Source organism: Pocillopora damicornis, chromosome 4 (genome assembly GCF_964200805.1).
Source record: "Pocillopora damicornis chromosome 4, jaPocDami1.2, whole genome shotgun sequence".
NCBI lineage: Eukaryota > Metazoa > Cnidaria > Anthozoa > Scleractinia > Pocilloporidae > Pocillopora > Pocillopora damicornis.
Window position 1 is genome coordinate 28,104,061 of NC_142673.1, and position 23,032 is coordinate 28,127,092.

A 23,032-nucleotide genomic window follows, 5' to 3' on the forward strand; every position below is an offset into this window, starting at 1 on the left:
CTGTACTAGACAAACTACCACCATCCACTCTAAGAGCTTACAAGGGCAAAATAATTATCTCAAGAAACAGAAATACCTGATAACAAGGAACAGTTGGACAAAGTTAGGTATTCTTAGAACAGATCACGAACAGGTCAAGTTGAAAATTGTCAGGCTGGCATTTTGCAAGTTTATTGGGGTTTGTCTGGAATTTCCAAATAACATGTTTGAAAGTTATCTTACTTTTATTGCTACTTTATCTTTACTAATAAGACAGTTTCTTTCTTATTTTGCTTGCCATGCATGAAGATCACTGTTAATCAATTCAACAAAACTTCCTTGAATTATACCCTGAGGCAGAAAGTCTGATAGTGCTATGTAGTTATCAACTGAGTGGGAGAGCCAGATGGGAAGTTGTTTGGCTCAAGGTCATGACACATGGGCAGAACAGTGAGCTCCACATCCCATGACCTCGTGCTAAATACTTTATTATCTAGATCTGGCCCAACTAAACTCATTTACACCTTTCAACCCCTTTCAACAGAGACAAGTATTTAATTCCTCATTACAGTATCTCCACTAAATAATGAACAAAAAAGAAATGATCACCAAGTACAAACTGAAGCTCTTGATTCTTTACCAAATTCTTCTTGTTAATACCATTGTGATGTGCAGAGAAAAGTGTGGAGAATATGCAACTTCTGCTCCATCTCCTTCTATTTACATTTCTTCCATCTTGGAATGTACAATTTTTTTCCAGCATTGGTCTGGCCGTCATGTACATCCCTCATAGAGGGATTCTGGTCTAATATGTTCCATTAAAAATTGTTTAGAGCTGTACAAGTCATTTCATAAATATATAACCTTATTCCATGTATAACACAATCTTTTGTCCATAGAAACTTTTAACTGGCACATGTAAAAATTTGCCAGAATCAAGAAAGTTCACTTAAAAATCATTTTTTTTTCTTTTTCAGTAAAACGTATCTTATGACCTGTTAATGAAAAGTCACACCATCCTTTAAACACATGAAAGGGAAAACTCACTTTGTTAACAAGAGAAACTCCAATAAAACAAATAAAATTTGAGCATATGCTGTTGTCTACCACTATTGAATGAGTTTTGGTTACTACAAGGATGTAATTAGTGCACATAAAGAGTGAACTGCATTACAGTATTCCCCACTCAAGGAACTGTGATTCTGGTAAGGACATGTACATCCTACTATTCCTAGCAAAGCAAAGTGACATACTTCAAAAATAGGTGTACACAAGTATGGTGAATGTAATTTACACATTAATTGCAAACCAAAGAACAAGTATAGTGTATGTGTAACTCCAAAAACGAGCTTTGTATCTTATAATGTGGAGAAAACTAAAGCCTTCGACATATGAATGCTGAGATACATGAAACACATACATGAATTGAAATCTCGTAACTTGTTATAAATATGCATTCTCATTATTGTCATTCACTGTAAAAAAAAAAAAAAAGACCAGTTTCTACTGGTTAGAAATAAGACAAAACTTCAATGCTGTTCAAAAATTTTAAGGGTTCTAGATTTTCTTACTTGATGAAAAAATGAGACAAAGTAAAACTTTCTTTCACTCAAACTGAATGGAGTAAAAATATCTAAATTTCTACAATTTGAAGTTGGATTTGCACAAAATACTCATCTATAATCGCCAGTCGTTTTAGAGTAGACATGCGTAATGGCTTCGTATGGTCGATAAGCAGCTCTGCACTCAATCTCTTGTCTTGCCAAAAGAACGACGATGTGTGAAAACAGAGGATCTCAATTGGAGGGGGGGATATCTTAACTACTAACGGTGAAAGGTTGATTTCAGGCCATTTGAAGATTGATGGATGATTTTCAAGTGAGACCTGTTTCATAAAACACTCCCTTTTTTTGCAAATACTCGAATACACAAAGTTTTTCTTTTCCTCCATTCAAATTAGGACTCTAGCATCAAAATAAAGGCTTTCCCTTTAGATCTATCCACACCTTGAAAATATTTAGGCCATCGCTGTTTCCTGATGGTGGCATGCTGCTGTGACAGGCACGGCTTCTCACGAATCGTGAAATTTGAAAATTTAGATATATATACAAGCCAATTCGTTATGTTGTATCATAAGACCCCAGGATGGATTTCGTGTCAGTCAAACCACTTACTGTTTATCTCCAAAAGAACGTCTGGACAAAATTCAAAGTATTCTTGTTGGAATCAAAAATTGATTTTTTGAGATCTTTTTGTAAATAAACATTCTCTGAGAAAAGTCATGTCTTAAAATGTCAGTTGTACTAGAAGAAAAAAGCATTAATTTTGAGCTGATGACTTATTTCGACCTCATGCTGCTATTGTTGTTGATGCTGTTTTTCTGTACCCTTTCCTGATCTACTTGTTTGCTTTCTTCTAGAAACTCACGTGTTCACTTACTCAGATAAATTGACAGCAATTCCACCATTTTTAAAGGTAATCGATTTATTGACATGAGCGAGTTTCAAGCCTCCTTGAGTTCCTGGCTTTTTGCCCTAATTATCATCCTTAGCTTCTATTCCCATTAATTTTTTCTGTTTTATCACAGTAATTGTTTTCTGGCCATTCAGTTGTTATTAACTTTTTCTTGGCACTAATGAGCACTAGATTAAGTTCTGTTTGATTTGCGTAAGTCATAGAGAAGCAAAGAGAGTTTAGGAGCATCGGTTTCACGATAGATGGATATACAGACGAAGAATTAAGAGCAAGGTATCGCTTTGGAAAGGAGTCTATAGAGTATATTATATATATGTAAAAGAAAATAAGAAAGAAACAAAAGTCTAAAGTCCGTTAATTTTCACTTTGCTTTGTGTTTGTTAGCGAAGTATACATTTTATGCAAGGTATGGACATTGAGAGGTATTACAATAATGTTTCCATTTATAAACTTACCTGTTTCAAACCCCTGTAACCCAGTAAATGACGGTGTGTCACTGAACGTGTTTATTATTTTTAAACTGGCTTCTGATGGGTTCGGGGGAGTCCATACCTTGCATAAAATGTATACTTCGCTAACAAACACAAAGCAAAGTGAAAATTAACGGACTTTAGACTTTGTTTCTTTCTTATTTTCTTTTACATATATATAATATACTCTATAGACTCCTTTCCAAAGCGATACCTTGCTCTTAATTCCTCGTCTGTATATCCATCTATCGTGAAACTGATGCTCCTAAACTCTCTTTGCTTCCTTTTTCTTCGCCCATCAACACCAACACAACCATACAACAAGTCAGCCATGTTGTGATTTTTATTTTTTAATCTGCCGATTAAGGATTTAATCCACCTAGCGAGCATGGTTAGATTCAACCCTTGGTTTGATCGAAGGTTAGGAATAATCGGGCTTTGAACAACAGAAACTAATCGGCGACTTAAATTTAATCGGCGATTAGCCTATTTAATCGTGGATTAGCGCTAATCGCAGTTTTGAACAACCGGGCCCAGAAGCTCTAGATTTCAAAATTTGCCGGGGGAGCATACCTCAGGACATCCTGTCAGCAGTCTTTCTGTACTAAGAAAGGCGTAATAAGAAACAGACAAAAGGAGGCCCTCCTAGGAGAGGAGGCCCCAGGACCCTCATAGATAAGGGGGAGCATACCCCCATTGCAGTGACTTGCAAGTAGGTAAGGTAAAGGTTTCTGCGGTTTACTCTGTTAGAAACCTGGGTGCTTGGTTTGATGCAAACATGAATATGACCACACATATTAACAGCATATGTCAGAATATTTATTACCATCTACATAGCATCCGGCGTATTAGAAAGTATTTATCATATGATAATAGGAAGTCCATTGTACAGGCTATTATAATGTCACGATTAGACTATTGTAACGGTCTATTATATGGTACGCCCGCTGGTCATCTTGGTAAGCTGCAACGCCTGCAGAACGCAGGTGCTCGGCTGGTATGTACTATATCTAGGTATGATCCTATCACACCATCCCTGATCAATCTGCACTGGCTTCCGGTTACCCACAGAATAGAATTCAAGATAGCAATGCTAGTTCACAAATGTATCTACGGCGTCGCACCACAATATCTTTCAGACTTGATAAAAATCAAAGAGAGCTCGCGGTATCAGTTGAGATCATACCGGGGCATACTCCTAATGGACAATACCTATAGAACAAAAAAGACACTCGGGGATAGGGCGTTTGAAAATGCTGCGCCCAAAGTATGGAATCGACTACCTCTAGAAATTAGACAATGTCAATCATTGAACATTTTTAAAGTTTTACTAAAGACACATCTTTTTAAATTAGCTTTTTATTAGTTCTTTTATTAACTCATATTTTACTTTTATTGTTTTCCGAAAATTGTAAATTATTATTATTATTATTATTATCATTATCTGGACTAGCCATTTATTACTTTAAGATTTTAGTGTTGTAATGCGCACTCGATCATATCTTTATCGCACGCTAGACTGCGCAATATAAGAAATAAACATTATTATTATTAAGTTGGTGCCAATGAGCTTACATTACGTGGGAACTACTATAGCTCCTCCGATCCAAAATATGCTCCATGGCTCCTGTTTTATATCAACGTTCATATAAAACTCAATTTTTTGAAGCAGCCTTTTGCCATTTGCCTTTTAAACTGCACTGTAAGAGCAGCATCTAACAAGGTCTTCGAGCGGAGCGATGTAAGATGTCTTTTCCTCTGATCAAGCCCAGGTGGTAACGCAAGATTGAAACTCTCGCAAAGGAATTTTAAGATTGCAAGTTTGAGAGTTTTGAGTGTGTTATTCTCGACCATGGAACAGAAGTTGTACTGTTGGTAATGAATAGGATGAGTTACATTTAACTGCTAAAAAATAGACTCCTTAGTATTTGACAAATTAAATTATTCCTCCATCGCAACCAGATCTTGCCCAGTTACAGCTTGAGCGCAGGGGGCTGTCTGCTATTTAACTTTTGCTGTCATTCTGGAAAAAAATGAAGCTACTCGTTGAGTTGTCAAAAACTCAGAGACACTGAACAAGTGTTCCCCGTTCAATCCCTTTCCTCTTCTCGTTTCTGTTGCAACAATTTCCGCGTCGACCTTCTTGCCGCTTTCTTGTCCGATGGTAAATCTAGCGGTCAGGTACTCTCGTTACTTTTCGTTAAACCGGTAAACTTTCTATACTTGTTTTAAAGCGAAGCCTTCAGGCGGTATTAGATACCAGTGCCACGAAGACAAGTTTCAGGAGGTAGAGGAGTAGTTGGCACGGAACTTGAACCTTCCTCGAGCCTTGCAGCATATTTAACCTTCGCTTTATCAAGAAGTGTCTCCCTTTCAACCGTCTTTGTGCATGTTCCTAACGCGAGATGCTTTTCTGGAGAAGAGTGCCGTTGGAACTGAAACTATGCGTGCAGCCCTCTTTTGGACATGGAAACACTTGATCCCTAGTACAGTCTTTCAATTCGACAAGACAGAAATGTGGCCATTTTTCCGAAAAAGATAAGAGTAAATAGCATGAAATTAGTCGGGCTGTTATCTTGAGGTGAAAAGCTACACAGCAGAAGCTTGCGGTGTTGCGTGACTTTGTTTACTCACATAACTTTTTCCAAGATATCCAAGATATTTCAAAAGAAATATTATCGCAGTTGCAGAAAACGTAGCTATTCAACTTAGAATGATGTCGATAATAAACAGCTAGTCAACAAAAATGGTAAACTATAAGGTGGCTCTTATCTATATTTAGGTGTCAGTAGTGCTGTTGAAATAGCGTGTCAACAATAACAGTCTTCTGCAATTCAAATTAACAGAAAATTTCGTATCTACACATCAATTTACAGCCCTCTTCAGCAACGTCTACGAATTTTTTATTCTATAATCTCATATCATTTCCATATCAAAGAGTTTTTTAACCATCTTTAACTATCTTGTTTACTTCGTAGCTCTCAAGTACGATTTCTACAACTGATTTGCATCATGCAAATTCCTGACCTTAGCCACAGTGCGTCACAAACTCTTTTATTTTGCCGGCACTTTTCTGATTTACCCAAATTTTTTATTTCAAATTATTTTTTTATAAGGACCAAACTTTGTGCCAGCATGCAGTTTGACATGATTTCTCACATACCAAGACGCGTTTTGAAAGCTTGAAGTTGCTCGATTTTTCGCTTTTTAAAACAAGTGTTTGAGAGTACTTTGTTAAAAAATCATTTAAATTTTAAAATCAAACCAAATCCCCTAAAAAAACCATAAATAAAGATCAAATGAATTATATTTTGAAGTAAAAACACCCCCGATCCCTTACGAAACATCCTTCCTCTGTACTAGCACACTAAAGTTGGTCAATTTTACTGAATTTTTTGCATAATTAATTAGGTAAAAACCCGAATTTTCGTTTTCCCCATTTCCTCGGACACATTTGACTTTTCAAACTCTGAAATAATTTTTTTGAATATATCTCCCTTAAAGGGTTTTCCAGGCAAATTATCAGAATTTTTCGATTTTTTTTAGCCTGGCTAGCGATTCTCGATATTTACAATCATGGGCTCTTAAGGAGTTTAACAGCGGTGGTGAAAAATTGCCAAAAAACGTCAATATTTTATCGTCCTTTTTAGATTTTCGCCATCATTTCGCCATGCGTTTACCGTTTCTGACGGTACAATGTCTTCACTTCTGTGTTATATGTGAATGTAGTGTTGAGTTCAAAGTAAAAACGTAATTAGATCGTTGTCGAGGTTTCATTGCTAACAGGACGTAAAAAATAGTGTTTTAACGTTTTAGCTCTGCGTGGGACGGCTCGGAAATGTAAAAAGTTTTAAAACACCCGTGTTTCTACGGTGGCTCATAGAGGACAAGCGGGTTGCCTCACCTTGAGACTTTTACAATGCAAATTGTCACCCCGGATGACAGGGTTACCCTTACCAACAGACTGGGCAACCCGCCTAGGCGGGTCACCCCATCTATCATGTCAACATGATCAAGATAAATTAAGAGATTATAGGGACAGCCCGGTTTCCCCCCCCCCTTCCCCTTCCCCCTTCCCCCCAATACTCAGGTAACCTCACATACCTGGGGTCTCCCACGTACGTGTAAATGTAAATGAGCCATTAATTTTGTGATATTTGAGACCATTGCGTGATGTCAATTTCACAATAAACCCTACGCAAGACGAGAGGATAATCGGTATATTTTATTAGATGTTTCATGATTAATTACACAAAGCGTACGCTTCCCTTGCATCAACATTACATAAATCCATTTGTGATAAAATGGCAGCGAAAAAGCGATGCATTCTCATCAAATCGTGTATTATTACGTCAAAACAAGGTTACGCTAACAAGAGGATCTGATTACTGGCAACTCGTTCCTTGCTAACAGATACGGAAAATGTCAAACATTCCAGACGTTTCAAAAATTTGTCGATTTTCGTCAACGATGGAAAAGAAGGGCTTCAAAAAGCCGATAGATACTTTCGATTTTTGTTCCAGAGTTTTGCAGCTTTCCGAACTGCTTAGATGCAGGGAAGGGCTGCGAGGTAAACCGATAGCCGTACAAAGGCCAAAAAAATCAGCCAGGCATTATGCCAAAGTACTGACAAATTTTAACCGTTAGCCTTAAAAAAAGAAAATCGTGAAAAAAAAAAAAATTCTGGTGATTGCAATGGAGAGATATTAACCGTTAGTAGTACATTGACCAAACTTTTTGGCTGTTAGCCGTCAAAGCCATTACCCCATTGGAACCTTCCATCGAGTGGCCTCCTTGCGAGAACACAAGTGTTTCCTTTTTAAAACCCAACTCAGTAATTACGAAGGCTAACCAATTGGCAGTTCAGTCTATGTAATGAAGCTTCAACATCCCCCCTACCCGGGGAAAACCTCGGCCATTTGAACTTTTAAAGACTGATTTGTTCAAATTCCCGTATGTGGGGTCAGTCTGAATTGCGTTCAAATGCCCTAACCAAGTGCCGGATTTGATGTTCAATTTTTTCTGGTAAGAGGCAAGATCGGCGACTGTGACTTTCTGCACATTGACTCAGCTTTAATACCTTAAGATCCACACCTTTTCTTCTTATTCAGTTTCGCTCACGAAAGTTAATTCTTTAGATTTAAGCACCTCGATATTTCAAGATATAACGCTTGTATTTCGATGGAAAGACAAAACACTTCCGTCCCAAATTCCCAACCCAGTCAGGCAAGGTTCAAATTCCACACCCCTAGGGCACGGACGACAGTCAAAAGCCGTTGAGTTGCCGAGGCTAGGGGGGTGTGAAAGCTTAATCATGAGCGTTAAAAGAAGTTATCAAGCCGTCCAAGGTAAACCCCCTCAATTATGTTTCTGTTATTGGTGTTGTTCTTGTTGTTATTATTGTTTTTTGCGAGATATGTTACAACGGTATAGATAAGATATATCGGCGAGGCTCTTAGGTGCCATCCTCGATCAAGCATGATTCTTCAGGTGTTGTGGTGACCGCTTTATTCTTAAGAAGCGCCAGTCCTTGGCGAAGGAAATTGAAACGTCTCATCGGGCAGACGGTAAAGTACTTGCGAAATAACTTCACATGTGATATTCCCTTTCCTGACGCAGTAAAAGATAAGAACAGAATAGCATAATTATCAATTTTTCAATAACATTTGTACTTTTATATAAAGTGTTAACGAGAAACCTCTTAGGGTTAGGGTTAACCAAAATTTCCCAATAACTCGTACTCTGACTTTTTTAAATAACAATTCTTCTTGACTTTTCTAAGGCTACGGGAAGGAGTGCATTCTCATCATTTTTTCTTAATGACCGACCCATTTCAAAGAAGGGAAGTGAACGATTGTGAGAATACATCTTTCGTCCAATCAGAGACACGAACAATAGTACTTCACAGTGTTAATCTCAGTATGTATAAAATAGGAACTTATTATATTCACTGAGGCCTTTTCTTGGTATTTGATAAGGCATGACTCTCAAGCAAGATATATATGGACAGTTTTCGTGCTGGCTGCTTGAATAACTGAGGACAACTTAGTGATCTGAGTAACTAATATTATTCACTAATCCAATTAGGTTGTATGACAAACGATAACTACAAAGCTTTCTACTGAAGAGTGCCAGCTATGTTGCATTAATTGCTTTTATACAGTGAAATGCAAGATTTTCTCCAAAGTACTTGCTCTAAGAATACAAAGCATTTAGTTTTCGGTGATAACATAACTAAGAACGGAATGACAAAATATGAAGCAATATGAAAAAGCAAAGTGGAAATGCCTAAATATACACAACATATGATGCTCAATTGCACAGACGCGACATTTAGACATCCCACTCCCTTAAAACTTCCCGGTAATTGCTATTTGCACTTTTAATATACGTGAATGTAAAGTTAAATTGATCGATAAAACGACTTACCAATGGCAAATAACAATACAGAGGCGTTAAGGATCACGAACAGGACATTTACAAAGATGGAGTCGTTCTTGTCCTCTCCTTGACTCTCATCCCAGTTTGTGTAAACTGCACCCAGACAAACGTCAAAGAAAATTATCCAAAGTACAAATGTTTGTAGGCGGTCTTCAAACTTGTCCTTGATTGGTCGGAATACGGTGTAGAGCACTCCAAAGACGCTGACTGTCAGAACTGTGAGACCGATTTGAGGAAGGCTTTTAGATCCAAATGGGAAAATCAATGAGATCAATATCAGTTTGCGGTACATCTCTATGACCTCCCAAAACCAAAATTTCTTCTTGTAGTTTTCAAAGAACACTCTGAGCCCGAAAGAAACTGTTTCGTTTTCATGGGACTCCCGATATTTGTAAGTGAGAAACAAAGCCAAAAGTGGAAATCCTACGGGATATAATGCCAGAATAGAGGCCATGAGCCAATACAAGCTGTGGCGAGGAGTGAAACACTGGATAGAGTAGTCGGCTCTCAGTAGGAAGATACAGTCGAGCTTTTCGTTTGAGAAACACGTTTCTACACACGCACCGGGAAGAGGTAGAATTTGAATAATCGACTTGCTCGTCGTGGGGTAGGTCGTTAACAACAATAGGAAAATGTTCCGATAGCAAGATTTCTTCAAACTCCTAATTTCCCTCATTTTTTGGCTTTCAGCACGGTCGGTTTTGTTTATAATGTAGCGTCTTTTAAAGAAAAGATAAAGGAAAATCAAGCCGACAAGTAGGACATTTAAAGCAACGATCACTGTGAACTTTCTGAGCTCATCGAGACCCAGGGAAGAATGAATGCAGCTTAGTGGCGCAAACTGCAAGATGTTCCCTTCAAACACTTTTAGAACCTTCTCCGTTGAGATCAAAATGACTGGCCACTGGACTTTCGCTAATGCCGAGAAAATTCCAGCAATGACTTGGTAAAAACCAAGCACAATCTTAAAGCACGACATGACGACATCTGCAACTGTCCGGTTATTCTCTGCACGTTTGGAGTCACCCCAAAGAACTATTAGAAACACAGCAACAAAAAGAGAAATTACCAAGATGGAAGAAGTAACTGTTACAGTTAACCGAGGACATTTCAAGCAAGTGTGAAATCGGAAGTAAAAGCCTTTAGAGCAGGTTGCACACAAAACTCCTTTATATCCATGGTGGCATTCAGAGTCGATTCCACCCTCGCAAGACTTGGCATAAGGACATTTGAGTGGCTTTGGAAGTAAAGTATTAAACGTAGAATATGACGTGTCGTAATCTGGTTTAGAAGAGTGGATGTTATTAACAAAACATTTAAAGAATTCCTTTTCAGACTGATTTGACCATTTCCAAAAGAAGTTAGGAGCAAGTATTGCTGTATCGTTCCCACAAACAAAACCGTGTGGTGGACATGCTGAGCACGGACCAAAACGATCCAACCGATAAAAGTTTTGAAGACATCTGCATGCTCGATATTCCGCAGTCTCGTTGGAGAGAGTACCTGCAATTTAGGTAAATAGTGTATTCACATTATTTGGTACAAAGGCGCAAAACCAACCTTTAAAATAAATTCAACTCATCAAACCGCTTACAGTTAGTTAGGAATTAGCTCCAAGGATAGGTTCTACTTTCGGACGCAAAATGGCGTCCAGCGGTACTCAAACTAACGAGAAATTAATTTGCCAGCCGTTTCCATTTTGGATTGAGGAGAAAAGTTTTTCTTTTTTTCTGCAACGCTATGAACCACACATGGAATGTCATGCAGGGAGAAGTTTTCATGGTGAAAAATTTCAAGAGTGTCTCAGAGACAAAACATCAGTTACCGTATGGACATGCCACACAGTCGGTAGGACTTGTCCCAGGATGTCGCGTTTCAGAAACAAATGTACCAATGCTGCATCTTTTGCAATCAACTTGTCCCATTTCATCCTGATAAAAACCACCTGTGAAGATATGTAGCTTTCGCCTTTAATGCGTTTGTAGCGTTACAAGATAACGTACAAGAAAAAGGGTAATCGCAATAACGCAATCACGATCACAATCACAATCACGTTAAAAAACTGTTTTGCGAACTAAAACATTTACACGAAGGTAAAACTCTCTCCAAAATTTCAAAGAACGTGAAATTGTCACGTGACACGCAACGTAAGTAAAACAGGAAATGAAACCACAACGGAAATGAAACGGTAGCCACCAGATATTATGTAAGAAGGATGCAACGACATAAAACTGATTATGAGTGAAAACCGGTCTTATTGACGGTGGCCCTACAGGCACCAGCTCACTTTACACGCAGAACCAACTAATGAAAAAAAGAAGGCAGGGATGAATACTTTAAAAACGAGAGCAAATGAAGCGACAATGGGATAGAGAGAAAATTTAAGTTAGGATACTAGCACTCGGAGTGACCAAGCTTGAGACCTCTTCTATTAAAAGAACGTAACTGAAACACAAGAGCATTTGCAAATTATGAGTGAATCAGTTTTGCACGTGATAAGCTGTTTGCTTTTGCGTAATTATTATGTTATAGGTAATAAAGAATCATTCACGTGCAATTCGTATAGATAATCACATGATTTCGAGTGCAATTTGAAATAAATAAGCACCTGTAAAATTTTTTCAAAGACTAGCAAAATTGCACGAGCCCGTAGGGCGAATGCAATTTGTGGTCTTTGAAAAAATTAACAGGTGCTTATATATTCAACATTGCACGAGAATCAAAAAAATCATTTAATTACGTATTAATAATTTACATGAAAAAAAAATAGCTTATCATAATCATGCAGAAGCAAAGCGCACACTTCAAGTGCGAAAATAATTTACTCAAACCATGCAAGTGACTTTGTGCGTTCGGTCATAACAACCGCGTACAATAAAAACAATAATACACCAAGATGTTTTCACATCTTTAAGGTGCAAAAAAGTTCAATGTCCGGCTACATAGTTCAAGGAATTGTTCAGTCTATGTCCGAATCACTTTCGATGAAATGTCGTTTGCGAGGTTTAACCATGTTTGTGTTTAGTTTTGGCGTAAAATCGCTCGAGTTAAGTGTTAAGCTGGGTCGGCTCGTAACTTTCGATTTCCTTCTCCGAACACCACTTTTTCCAAACCTACAACCAAAGAGCAGTGCTTTTTACAGTGTTTTCGTTGTTAGAGCTGTTTCTCAGCTACTGTATTGTTGTTGCGGTGGCGAAAGAAAACCTGCCGACCATTGTTTTGCTCGCAAATTTTCAGCGTATCCAAATGTTGCGAAATCCAAGGCTCGCACTTGATTGGCTGTCTATGAGTTTCTTTGTTTACTGACCAATCAGAATGTCTGGTTTGTTATACTTCTCTGCACTGAATTAACCCTCTTCTGCACTGAAATACCTGAAAACTGCATTTATCTTAACCAATCAGAACTAAGTAATTTCTTCATGTATATTATTAGGAATAAAGCCTGAAAACTGCCCACTCATCTACTCCAAATTGCGCTCTTGATCTTTTGAAAACCTGAATTTTGCATCTTTTACTTTTTATTAACGTTATTGCTTTCGACGAATCTCGCTAACTTTATCTCCGAAAACTACTCGACGTCAAAAGTCCAAAATGATGTTCTAAAACGTAAGAAATAATATAATTATTGCACCTAAATTTGAGGAAAGATAAACCTTATTGCCATAGATATTGTTTCTTGTACCAGCGTGCATTCACAATGATATGAAGCACGCAGGAAATATTGAATGCACGAAAAAAAGGTCGGTGTCAACTGTAGGTTCTTGGTTGCTGACAGATCTTTGCGCGTGCTTTATGTCGTAGCTGACGTTTGAACCAATTTGTTTTGTAAGATATTCATGGCGCACGTTTGAATTTTCTGTAAGAGGAAATTCGATCTACTACGCTGTAATGCAAACAGGCATGGCATCGGCACGGACTGGGAATATGGATCACGCTTGCACCAATGAATCTGATCACAAGAATTTACTGCATGAAACAAATTGGAAACTTCTGCTCACAGAAAGTCACTTGTATACTTACAGCTCAAAGAGGTGTTTGATTCCAGATGTTGCAATTCTTGATATATCTTTGATCCGATTCTTATTTAATTGCCTGCAAAAAGCACAACAAAAACTTCAAAAAATTTTGAAAACTTATTTGAATTTTCTTCCTTGTACTACCTTTGATACTTGAGCGAAGTCTTCCAATTAGAATCATTTGAACACGTCATAGTTGTGTACTGTTGAAGATCTTCTGAATCGACGCTCACCTTGAACTGAACCTAGTCTCCATTTGTGGCACCCTGTGATAAGCTTTTGAGAAGACTTACTGTCTCCAAATAAATGGAATTTGATCATGCAAGGATGATTAAAGTCACGAAAATGTACAAACCAAAAACACGGAGTAGTTTTTTGTTTGCAATAGAAGGAAATGTTACAATAACCATCTTTACCAGTTGTCGTTAAAGGGTGTTCAGAGATTATAAACCAGTTTGTAATCTCTGGAGGCTGTGTAATCATTTCTTATCTTATCAAATCATAACAGTTATTGCAATTTAAGAATAGTACGTATTACAAGGTTATGCGTCAATGAATGGAAGCTTCAACATCCTCCCCAGGCACCCCCGGGTTTTGAACTTCTGAAGATTAGTTCGTTCAAATTCCCGCTCCCGGAGCAAAAGTTATGTTGAAATGCCCACTTATTTTTTTTGCACAGCAACCAAGACTTTCTACATATTGACCAATCTTTAAAGCCTACACTTCGTACATCTTTTCTTCTAAGCAATTCGCTCGCAAAAGTGAACTATTTACCCAAAACGTGCACCTCCATAGTTTAAAGATTGAACACTTGTATTCCACACGAAAGACTCAACACTTCCAGTTCAAATTGCCCACCCCAGCAAGGCAAGGTTTCCCTACTCCATTGGGCACTGACAACGGTCAAATGACAGTGGATGGCCAGGTGGCCAGGAGGGAAGGAAGGGGGGGGGGGGGATTTGAAGCTAAGAATTGATCGGCGCACCGTACTTACAGAAGTACAATAACCTTAGGACCTTTCAAATCTGGTACAGATGTTAGTTTGTTCTCTCGAAGAATGCTGTAGAAGTCGTACAAACAACAACAGAAAAAAAAAGCAAATGAACAGTACGCTATCGTGTTTCTCTTAGCAATAAGCAATGTCCTTCTCAGGGCCTCGATCATATATGGTCAACAAACAAGGAGCTACAGGATATAGTATCTAAAACATGGCAAAACGGTTTCAGTGCAAACTCAAAGATAACTTTTAAAATAGCAGAATTCCGGATGTTTTTAATTCATGACATATTTACCGAAATACGTTGAAACTTAACCCACTTCAAGCTGTCATGTCGAATCAGAAAAATGTGTCATTTCTTCAGTATCTTTTTTTCCTTCCTCTTTTTCCTGTCATACATTATTTAATCTTCTGCGTTTGATTGTGAATTTACGACTATTTAGCGCTACTCCTGATCAAGCGTCGAACAAAGCAATATATGTCATGTTGATGTTTTTACTTGTGATTGAAAAAAAACTGGGTGACATGACTCAGGATTTAGGGCAACATGACTTCGGGCGAGATGCCTTTAGGGCCACATGGCCGTAAAAAAAAAATTGTTCATATCCTATTGATATTAATATAAGTGTTTCAGGTTTAAAGTATCTGCTTATCTTGCACTTGGAGTCTCACTTACCATCGATTGAGAACTTTAAACTGTTTAAACGTTCCATCACCTATGGTCTCTAATTCGTTTCCGTGAAGGAACCTATCAGTTGTTAGAAGAGTCAAAATCATTCTTTTCCTCCTTTTTTTGTGTGGAGGCGAGGGGGAAGGGGGGAAGAAGGGTCGTATTGCCTCTGCTTTGCATTGATGCATATGAAAGTCAATCAGCCTATCTATTCAAATGTGAAATAAATAGGGCGAGTACCATAAGTGCTATCCGAGGTTTAGACCACTGTCCATAGAAACGATCGAGGTCTCTTGAAAAGTTATTTTTAGTAAGTTCTTATTATTATGCAAAGAACGGTGTTCCTTAACGACGATTTACTTACAGATTTGTGAGCTGATCCGTAAGTCCTTCTACTGTACCCTTGTGTATATGATTCAGCTTATTGAAGGACAGATCACTAAAAACGGACAAATGTATAATAACTTGTGGCTGGTCGGGATTAGAAAAGTTTCGGCAAAATAAACCTGCTAAGACTGCCTAAGTCAAACGTCAAGAGAAGTGTTTGCATAACAGAACATAACACAAAATTTCTTGATGTAGTTAATTATGTAAATATATCTTTAAGACCGCTTTTCTCACGATACATATCGCGCATAATCGATCGCTCGGACATCTGAAAAATCAATAATAATAATATCTAAGAAAAAATTTACTCACAGTTCTGTAAGATTTTGCATGGCTTTAAATGTTCCATTTTCGATATCTTCAAGGTGGCACCCACTCATGGAACTGTGGAAAAAAAAAGTCGAGAAATAGTTTGAAGTGAAGGAAAGAGTAGGGGAAACTGCCAAACAATGTAAATATGAAAAGTTCTGACAGCGGATTTATGAGACAAGTCTATCACTAATGAATTCTCTGTCACTTTCAATGCCGTTTTGTTTTTTTGTTTTTTTGTTTTTGCTTTTTTCCGCCAAAGTACCAACAACATTCCTATAGTCTGGGAGCAAATGTGGTCCCGTGTGAAGTTCGTGCTGAAAGCAAGCACCTAGTGTAAAAGTGTTCATTAGGACCTACTAAACATGAAAAGTTTTGGTGCCAGCTTTGCAACTTGCTCAGACGGCTTTTAAGGGGGGTTAAATTCTGATCCATGAAATCTAGCATGGAAACGAGGCTAAAACACATAATTCCTCATAACTTTGTTAATAACAGACGAAAATACACCAGACTTGCTCACATGATTGGGCATGATCCTCCCTGTTGGTTTATGTTAATTAACATAGGTCACGTGACCTTACGCATGAAAGCGAGGCTGAAACACATAATTCACTATAAATTTGTCAAAAAAAATCCTTATCATGCCAAACTTGCTCACCTTAGTCAGTTAGACATCTTGCATCGATTGGTGCCACTTTGTAGTGTCACGTGACCCCATACATGGAAACGAGGCTGGATATATCTGGTAGCATCGTGTAGGATGGCATTTGTCCTGCCAAATGTATTAACAACTACTAGGCAGATACATATCTGGTTATCCGATTTCAGATATAAAAACTTCAACTAATCATTGTCCTATGGCCCATAGCACAGGGACAAGACGGATAAAGCAAATACTGCGGAGGCTCCATTTGAGAATTTATCTTGTACACATAATCAATAATTTTGCCAACTTATGATACTGGTTCCATGTATTCATTTTCGCATGTATATTGGAACAAGGGCAGAAAATGAAAATAGCGACCACTGCTGTTTTATATATACAGTCATGAAAGTATTACTGAATATCTATATACATTGTTCTGTTGTCCATTCCTATGGAATTTCCTGTTCGACTTCGTCTTCATCATACTCATCATCACTTTCAGCATACTCGTTCTGGCAATCTTCAGAGCACAGACAGAGATCAGTACAGACAAGTCCGGCTTTTTGACACCGACAACGGTTGTTAGAGCAAGGGACTTGGCGCACTTGCATCGGACAAGCTGTATAATTGCCTCTGGAGCTGGTGGAAGATTTTTCATGACTGGTACCCACTTTCCATCTTCATCTTGCCATCCATAGCCTTCTGGTGAGGGCAACACCGGGTTTGCTACATGATCGTTGTTCCAAACAAGAAGCTGGTAGTGCGCTCTCAGTATGGCTTCATGGAGCATGGAGAGCAGCTTGTGTGGGCGGCAACCTCTCAGACTCAGCTTGATTTTTCTTAAAGAGGGACCATCTGAGGGCTTTGACAGTTTTGATGTCTGTCTTTGGTTGGTACATCCGACAAACCAGCTGTTCCACTCCACGTCTTGTGCCGTCATCTGGCTGTTCCCCACAACCGAGGTTAGCAAGAGCTTGCAAGATAGGAGTGCTGGTGTTATCAAACTCATCCCAACAAATGGCTTTTCCCTTTCCAGAGAAACTCCCAGTAACATCTGCTCCGGTCAACGCATGAAACGCTGGCAGCGCAGCCGTCTTAGTGGGCCCAAGGGCGTCTGCGATTGACTTCAAGTTGATAACTCTACGACTACTGCCGGTTCCAGTAACAAAGCAAGGGTTGGAGCACAAATCTGGATACCGTCGGAGAGCCAAAACAAGAACATCAGTGTCAGGAGAATATATAGATAGTTGGGTAGCACCTTGAGCAGAGGCATCCAGAGCATGTAAAATAATCTTCGTGTCGGCTTCTTCTTGTGTACTTCGTAAATGCCTGACGTCTCTGTGCGTTGCCTCACATTCCGTTCCCCATGCCACAACGACTTGTCTCCCATTGCGAAATAGGATTGTAGAAATCGCTCATAATAAAGTCATATAAGCCACACGAAATACATAATCATTGCAGCTTTTTAGCTTTTATTTTTTTCATTCAAATGCTATACATACAGCATTAATATGAATTACAATGAGTCAACACTATTGTCCTGGATGATGTGTTCACCTTTGGCGTGTTTTGCAATCCAGCCTCATTTCCATGTATGGGGTCACGTGACACTTCAAAGTGGCACCAATCGATGCAAGATGTCTAACTGACTAAGGTGAGCAAATTTGGCATGATAAGGATTTTTTTTGACAAATTTATAGTAAATTATGTGTTTCAGCCTCGCTTTCATGCGTAAGGTCACGTGACCTATGTAAATTAGCATAAACCAACAGGGAGGATCATGCCCAATCATGTGAGCAAGTCTGGTGTATTTTTGTCTGTTATTAACAAAGTTATGAGGAATTACGTGTTTTAGCCTCGTTTTCACGCTGGATTTCATGGGTCAGAATTTAACCCCCCCCCCCCCCCTTAAAAGCCGTCTGAGCAAGTGGCAAAGCTGGCACCAAAACTTTTCATGTTTAGTAGGACCTAATGAACACTTTTACACTAGGTGCTTGCTTTCAGCACGAACTTCACACGGGACCTTATTTTATGACATTTGCTCCCAGACTGCTAAGTCATATCTCAGTAGTCAAGATTTTTATTGAAAGAGCTGGATCGCGAGGGGGAACTACGAGTTTTTAGAATTTATTGAACGGGTAGTTTAAAACAATTTTGTGTACAGGATGGCAGCCAACCTCTAAAGAGGTGAAAAGCATGTATTTCATCTAAAGTTTGTTGTTTTCATTCTTTGTAAAATTGAACCCGCGAGAAAATAACGCAACTTTCTATGTTGATCCAGCTTTATTAAATTGACTGTAACTCGTGCGGAACATGTTCCGGTGAAAAGTTAAGTTTCAGGCGCAGTTATCGGTATGGCCACTTTGTCGAAAAAAACCTTGCCATCAGTTTATTTCGTTCCCTGCAGTCGTTTCGTTCCTCAGTTATAAACAGCAAATCTGAAACAGAAAAATTTAAAAAAAAAATTAATATTTTTTCAATTTCCCATTTCATTTTCCATTCCTCTTTCCCATTCCTCTTTCCCGCTTGTAGCAACATCACTGCGAAAATGTGATCGATATCAATAAATTCCTTTTCAGTATTTTGCTGCCCAGCTGTCACTTTAGAAGACAATGAAGTGTTCAACCAATCAACTGCGAATCATCGCCTTGAATCTGTTGCTTTTCGTCTTCACTAAGACTGTGGCATATCCCCCGGGGATAGAAGTTATAAATGTGACTTTCTGTGGTGAGTTCCTCTTTGGCTTGTGACAAATATACATCTTCAAACGTTAAAAAACCGTAGTAGGTTTAATGCTTGTCTTTTTTGATTGTGCAGTTCGATATACCTGGTGAGAGAAGTCCTTACTCTGGGATTGTTGTCGCAAGCAGCGATTAACGTTTCGATACTCTTAGCGGAAGTCATTATTTATTGACGGGGTTCGACTCAGATGAAGACAATAGCTTAAAAGAGTTAAACGAAGTTGACGTATTTAAACACAAACCAGTCTCCCAAAACACAAATTAATTAACCAAAACACAATCAATTTCTCAAAAACGTCATAAATAATCACAAATTTTATCATGTTGGTTTTAATAAATCAATTTCAATTTTTTAGCAAATGAAGTTGTAGACTAACTTCACAGACAATCAAATCAGATCAGATGTCTTTTAAACCCTATTTCCCTTGGGTGGGCGCCTCGCATGGGTCCTACTGCCCCGTTTGCGCCCTCCCCTTTGGATTTTTATTCTTTGAAGTTATTCGACTGATTCCTCCATATCCTTTGACTACTGTTTCTGAATTTATTGCCAAATAAAGATTTAAACAGAAAATAACACAATCAATTGCGTTCAAACCAGTTTACTTCTTGTATTTTTTACTGGCAACTACGATAAGACTGCGAAAATCAAAATTTCTCCATGGCCTTTCATCTCTACTGGAGCTATCGTTAATTTAACAGTAATATTCACACCCGGTAAGTTGATGTCAGTGGAATATGAATATGTTCTATCGAATAATTTCGTTCTTGTTGTCTTTCAAACATGCCACACGGTTCAACGTTATCCGTTTATTCAGTAAATACTAATCCTAGATATTCCCTTATATCACAAAAACAACTCTGCATCTGCGAAACAGGATTGGAAGAGAACTAAGCGACCCGTTCCGAGAACGTGACGCAAGAAGGAATGCAAAGGACGGATTACGAATCATTCTAAGCAGCATGATATGTCGCGCAGTCTGCAGCCCCTCCTTGCATCTAAGCAATTCGGAAAGTTGCAAAACATTGCAAAAAAAAATTATCGAATGTATCTATTGGCACTTTTAGCCTCCTCGGTTTCAACGCTTTGCATTCAACATTTTTAAAGAGATATTCAAAAACTCATTAGTAATTCATAAGCCCATTAACCTATCAAATGGTAGATAATAAATCACGTGCAGTGACTTTATATCGATAAACCTCAACCTTATTAGTATGCGGTGTTTTATCATATATAAAGACACTGCTCGTGACTCATGAATATTAATTAACTATCAACACAGAAACTGACACAACAAATGTTGGGAACATATTTAATGTTCTTTCAACAAATTTCACACAGTAAATTTACTTTTGCACCAAATTACTAGTACAGTTGTGAAATACACATCTGGAAAAATTCTCTATTCCATTAGTACAGTAATCTGGTAAAGGCATATTAGACAATACATCATCTGAAACTTAGTAGAAGAAAAGTACAAAACACGTGTGAGATTTGATTTTCTTGCATACTAATTTAATCCCTAATGTTTTTCTCGTACGCTAATTTCTAACGTTCACAAAAGCATAATTGTTATGAACTCTCTTGACACACGCTTTTCCAAGAATGTTTTTGAAGCCGTTCAAAAAACTCGCAGCACGTGTTTTATCGGGTCAAAAACCACTCGGCTACGCCTCGTGGTTTTAAACCCGATAAAACACTCCTGCTCGTTTTTTAAACATTACATAAACTGCTGAGTTTATACTTCCTTACGTTGCTCAATTTTTCCGTGGGATGCCTGTGCGGTTGCCCGGCCTTTCTTTTCCATCGCTGACGCAAATCGACAAATTCTTGAAATGCTTGGAATGTTTGACATTTTCCGTATCTCTCAGCAATGAACGAGTTACCAGTAATCGGTTCCTTGTGCGCAACGTTGTTTCGACGTAATAATACTTGATTTGATGAGAGTACATCGCTTTTTCGCTCCCATTTTATTAAAAATGGATTTATGTAATGTTGATGCAAGGGAAGTGAACGTTTTTGTGTGATTAACCATGAAACATCTAATAAAATCTACCGATTATCCGCTCATCTAGCGTTGGGGTTTATTGCGAAATTGACATCTTGAATATCACAAATTAATGGCCTGTTTACATGGAGGTGGGATACCCTAAGTAAGGTGAGGTTACCCGCGTATTCGGGGGGAAGGGGGGGGGAGTTGGAAACCGGCCTGTCCCTATAATCTCTTAGGTAGTCTTGATCACGTTTATATGGTAGATAGGATGACCCGCCTAGGCGGGTTGCCCGGTCTGCTGGGTGGGCTAACCCTGTCAGCCGGGGTGACAGTTTGCAATGTAAACATGTCATGGTGAGGTAACCCGCCTGGCCGGGATCGCGTTCATGTTACAAAAAAGGGGAAAAATAATACCGAAACATCAATTTTCAATTTTTGATTTTAAACGAAAATTGAATAGACGAATGACACGCGGACCAGAAATACGGGTATGTTCAAAATTTTCACATTTCTTAGCCGTCCCGTGCAGAGCTAAAACGTTAAAACACCCTTTTTTATGTCCTCTTAGCAATGAAACCTCACAGCGATTTAATCACGTTTTTACTCTAAACTCAATACTACATTCACATATTACGCCGAAGCGAAGACATTGTAGCGCCAGAAACCGTTAACGCATCGAGCTATTGGCGAAAATCTTAAAGGACGGTAAAATACTGACGTTTTCCGGCAACGTTTCACCACACGTCGCCGTTAAACTCCTTAATTACAAATACGATAAAAACCTCGAGAAACTGCACCCCGGCACCCCGGGGTTGTAAGATTGTATGTAAACGCGGGCTTTTTATCGACCTCGGCTAGGCGGATAACCTCACCCACCTGGGGTCCCCCACATCCGTGTAAACAGGCCCTAACTTTAGATCTCTAAGAAATACCTCAGTACAGTCTTATTAGTTGTAGGTTTTTGATGAGTAAATTACGGCGGCTGAAAATATACTTCCTCAAAGAATAGAGTTAGTTATCAGCGGAAATGGAAATTATTTTACCAGGCTGCTTCTCTTTAGGATTGAAACAAGCGATAAGAAACACGAGGAGATCAATATTTTGAGGTCCAGTTTGTTTCGGAGAGATCCAAAGGATTTTGAGATGCCGCTCCTCGCTATTTTTAACTACAAACACTGTCGCGGTTTATTCAACACTAAAATTTTCTTCGGTGATGTCTTTGGCTAATTTAAGTGACTAATCTACGTATTTTATTTTAACTGCACTATTCCTTTCAATGAACCGCTCAGTAGCCGACGCATTCCACGGAATAGCCTTCAGGCGTATTGTTCTGTAAATAAAACATACAACTAACAATTCCTCTATTTATTTACTATTACGAAGGGCTAATGCTCGAAACATCAGCTTTACAAACTCTCCCCACTTGAGGGCATACTGCGCCATGTTTCTTACTGGTATTTGTTTCCGACAGCTGTAGATGTCCTTGATGTCACTATTGAATACGAGTTTGGGTTAGAATCGGAAAGCAAGGCGGTTATCAGAGGCACGAATGACCATTTATGCGAAAGCATTCCAGACTTGTGCAACTTTCCTGCCGGTGGTAAGGTGTTTTGAAGCGAAAAAAATAATACAAAAAGAAACTTTATGCGGATAGACCATCGGCTGTTATTAAATTAATGGCATGTCTATTTTTTCCCAGAAACTCAAGTGAAGACTATTTCTACAAAATTAACAGAACTTCTACCATTTTTGAAGGTAATCAATTAATGAATAGGTGTTCAACCAGCCATGTGTTTACAGTGCTTGAGATTATTATAAGGTGGCTCTGCTGCGCTGTTCCCATGTTTTTTTGTTTGTTTGTTTGTCTCTTTGTTTGAATTTTTTTCTATCTTTATCTCTATTCAGCTTAC

General features: G+C 38.5%; 2 protein-coding genes across 2 annotated transcripts; both read right to left on the bottom strand.

Annotated features, from left to right (window-relative positions):
• Window positions 1–7,500: 7,500 nt before the first annotated feature.
• Window positions 7,501–11,527, bottom strand: LOC149047545 (cysteine repeat modular protein A-like). Its single transcript, XM_089202892.1, has 3 exons — window positions 11,191–11,527; window positions 9,354–10,868; window positions 7,501–8,534 (listed from the first exon to the last, which is right to left on the bottom strand). The coding sequence occupies exons 1-3, from the start codon at window positions 11,288–11,290 to the stop codon at window positions 8,380–8,382; spliced, it is 1,770 nt and encodes a 589-aa protein (XP_089059018.1). The 5' UTR covers window positions 11,291–11,527; the 3' UTR covers window positions 7,501–8,379.
• Window positions 11,528–14,371: 2,844 nt separating this feature from the next.
• LOC113683024 (lumican-like) lies at window positions 14,372–16,018 on the bottom strand. Its single transcript, XM_089202893.1, has 4 exons — window positions 15,748–16,018; window positions 15,413–15,487; window positions 15,055–15,126; window positions 14,372–14,441 (listed from the first exon to the last, which is right to left on the bottom strand). The coding sequence occupies exons 1-4, from the start codon at window positions 15,813–15,815 to the stop codon at window positions 14,372–14,374; spliced, it is 285 nt and encodes a 94-aa protein (XP_089059019.1). The 5' UTR covers window positions 15,816–16,018.
• Window positions 16,019–23,032: the final 7,014 nt, after the last annotated feature.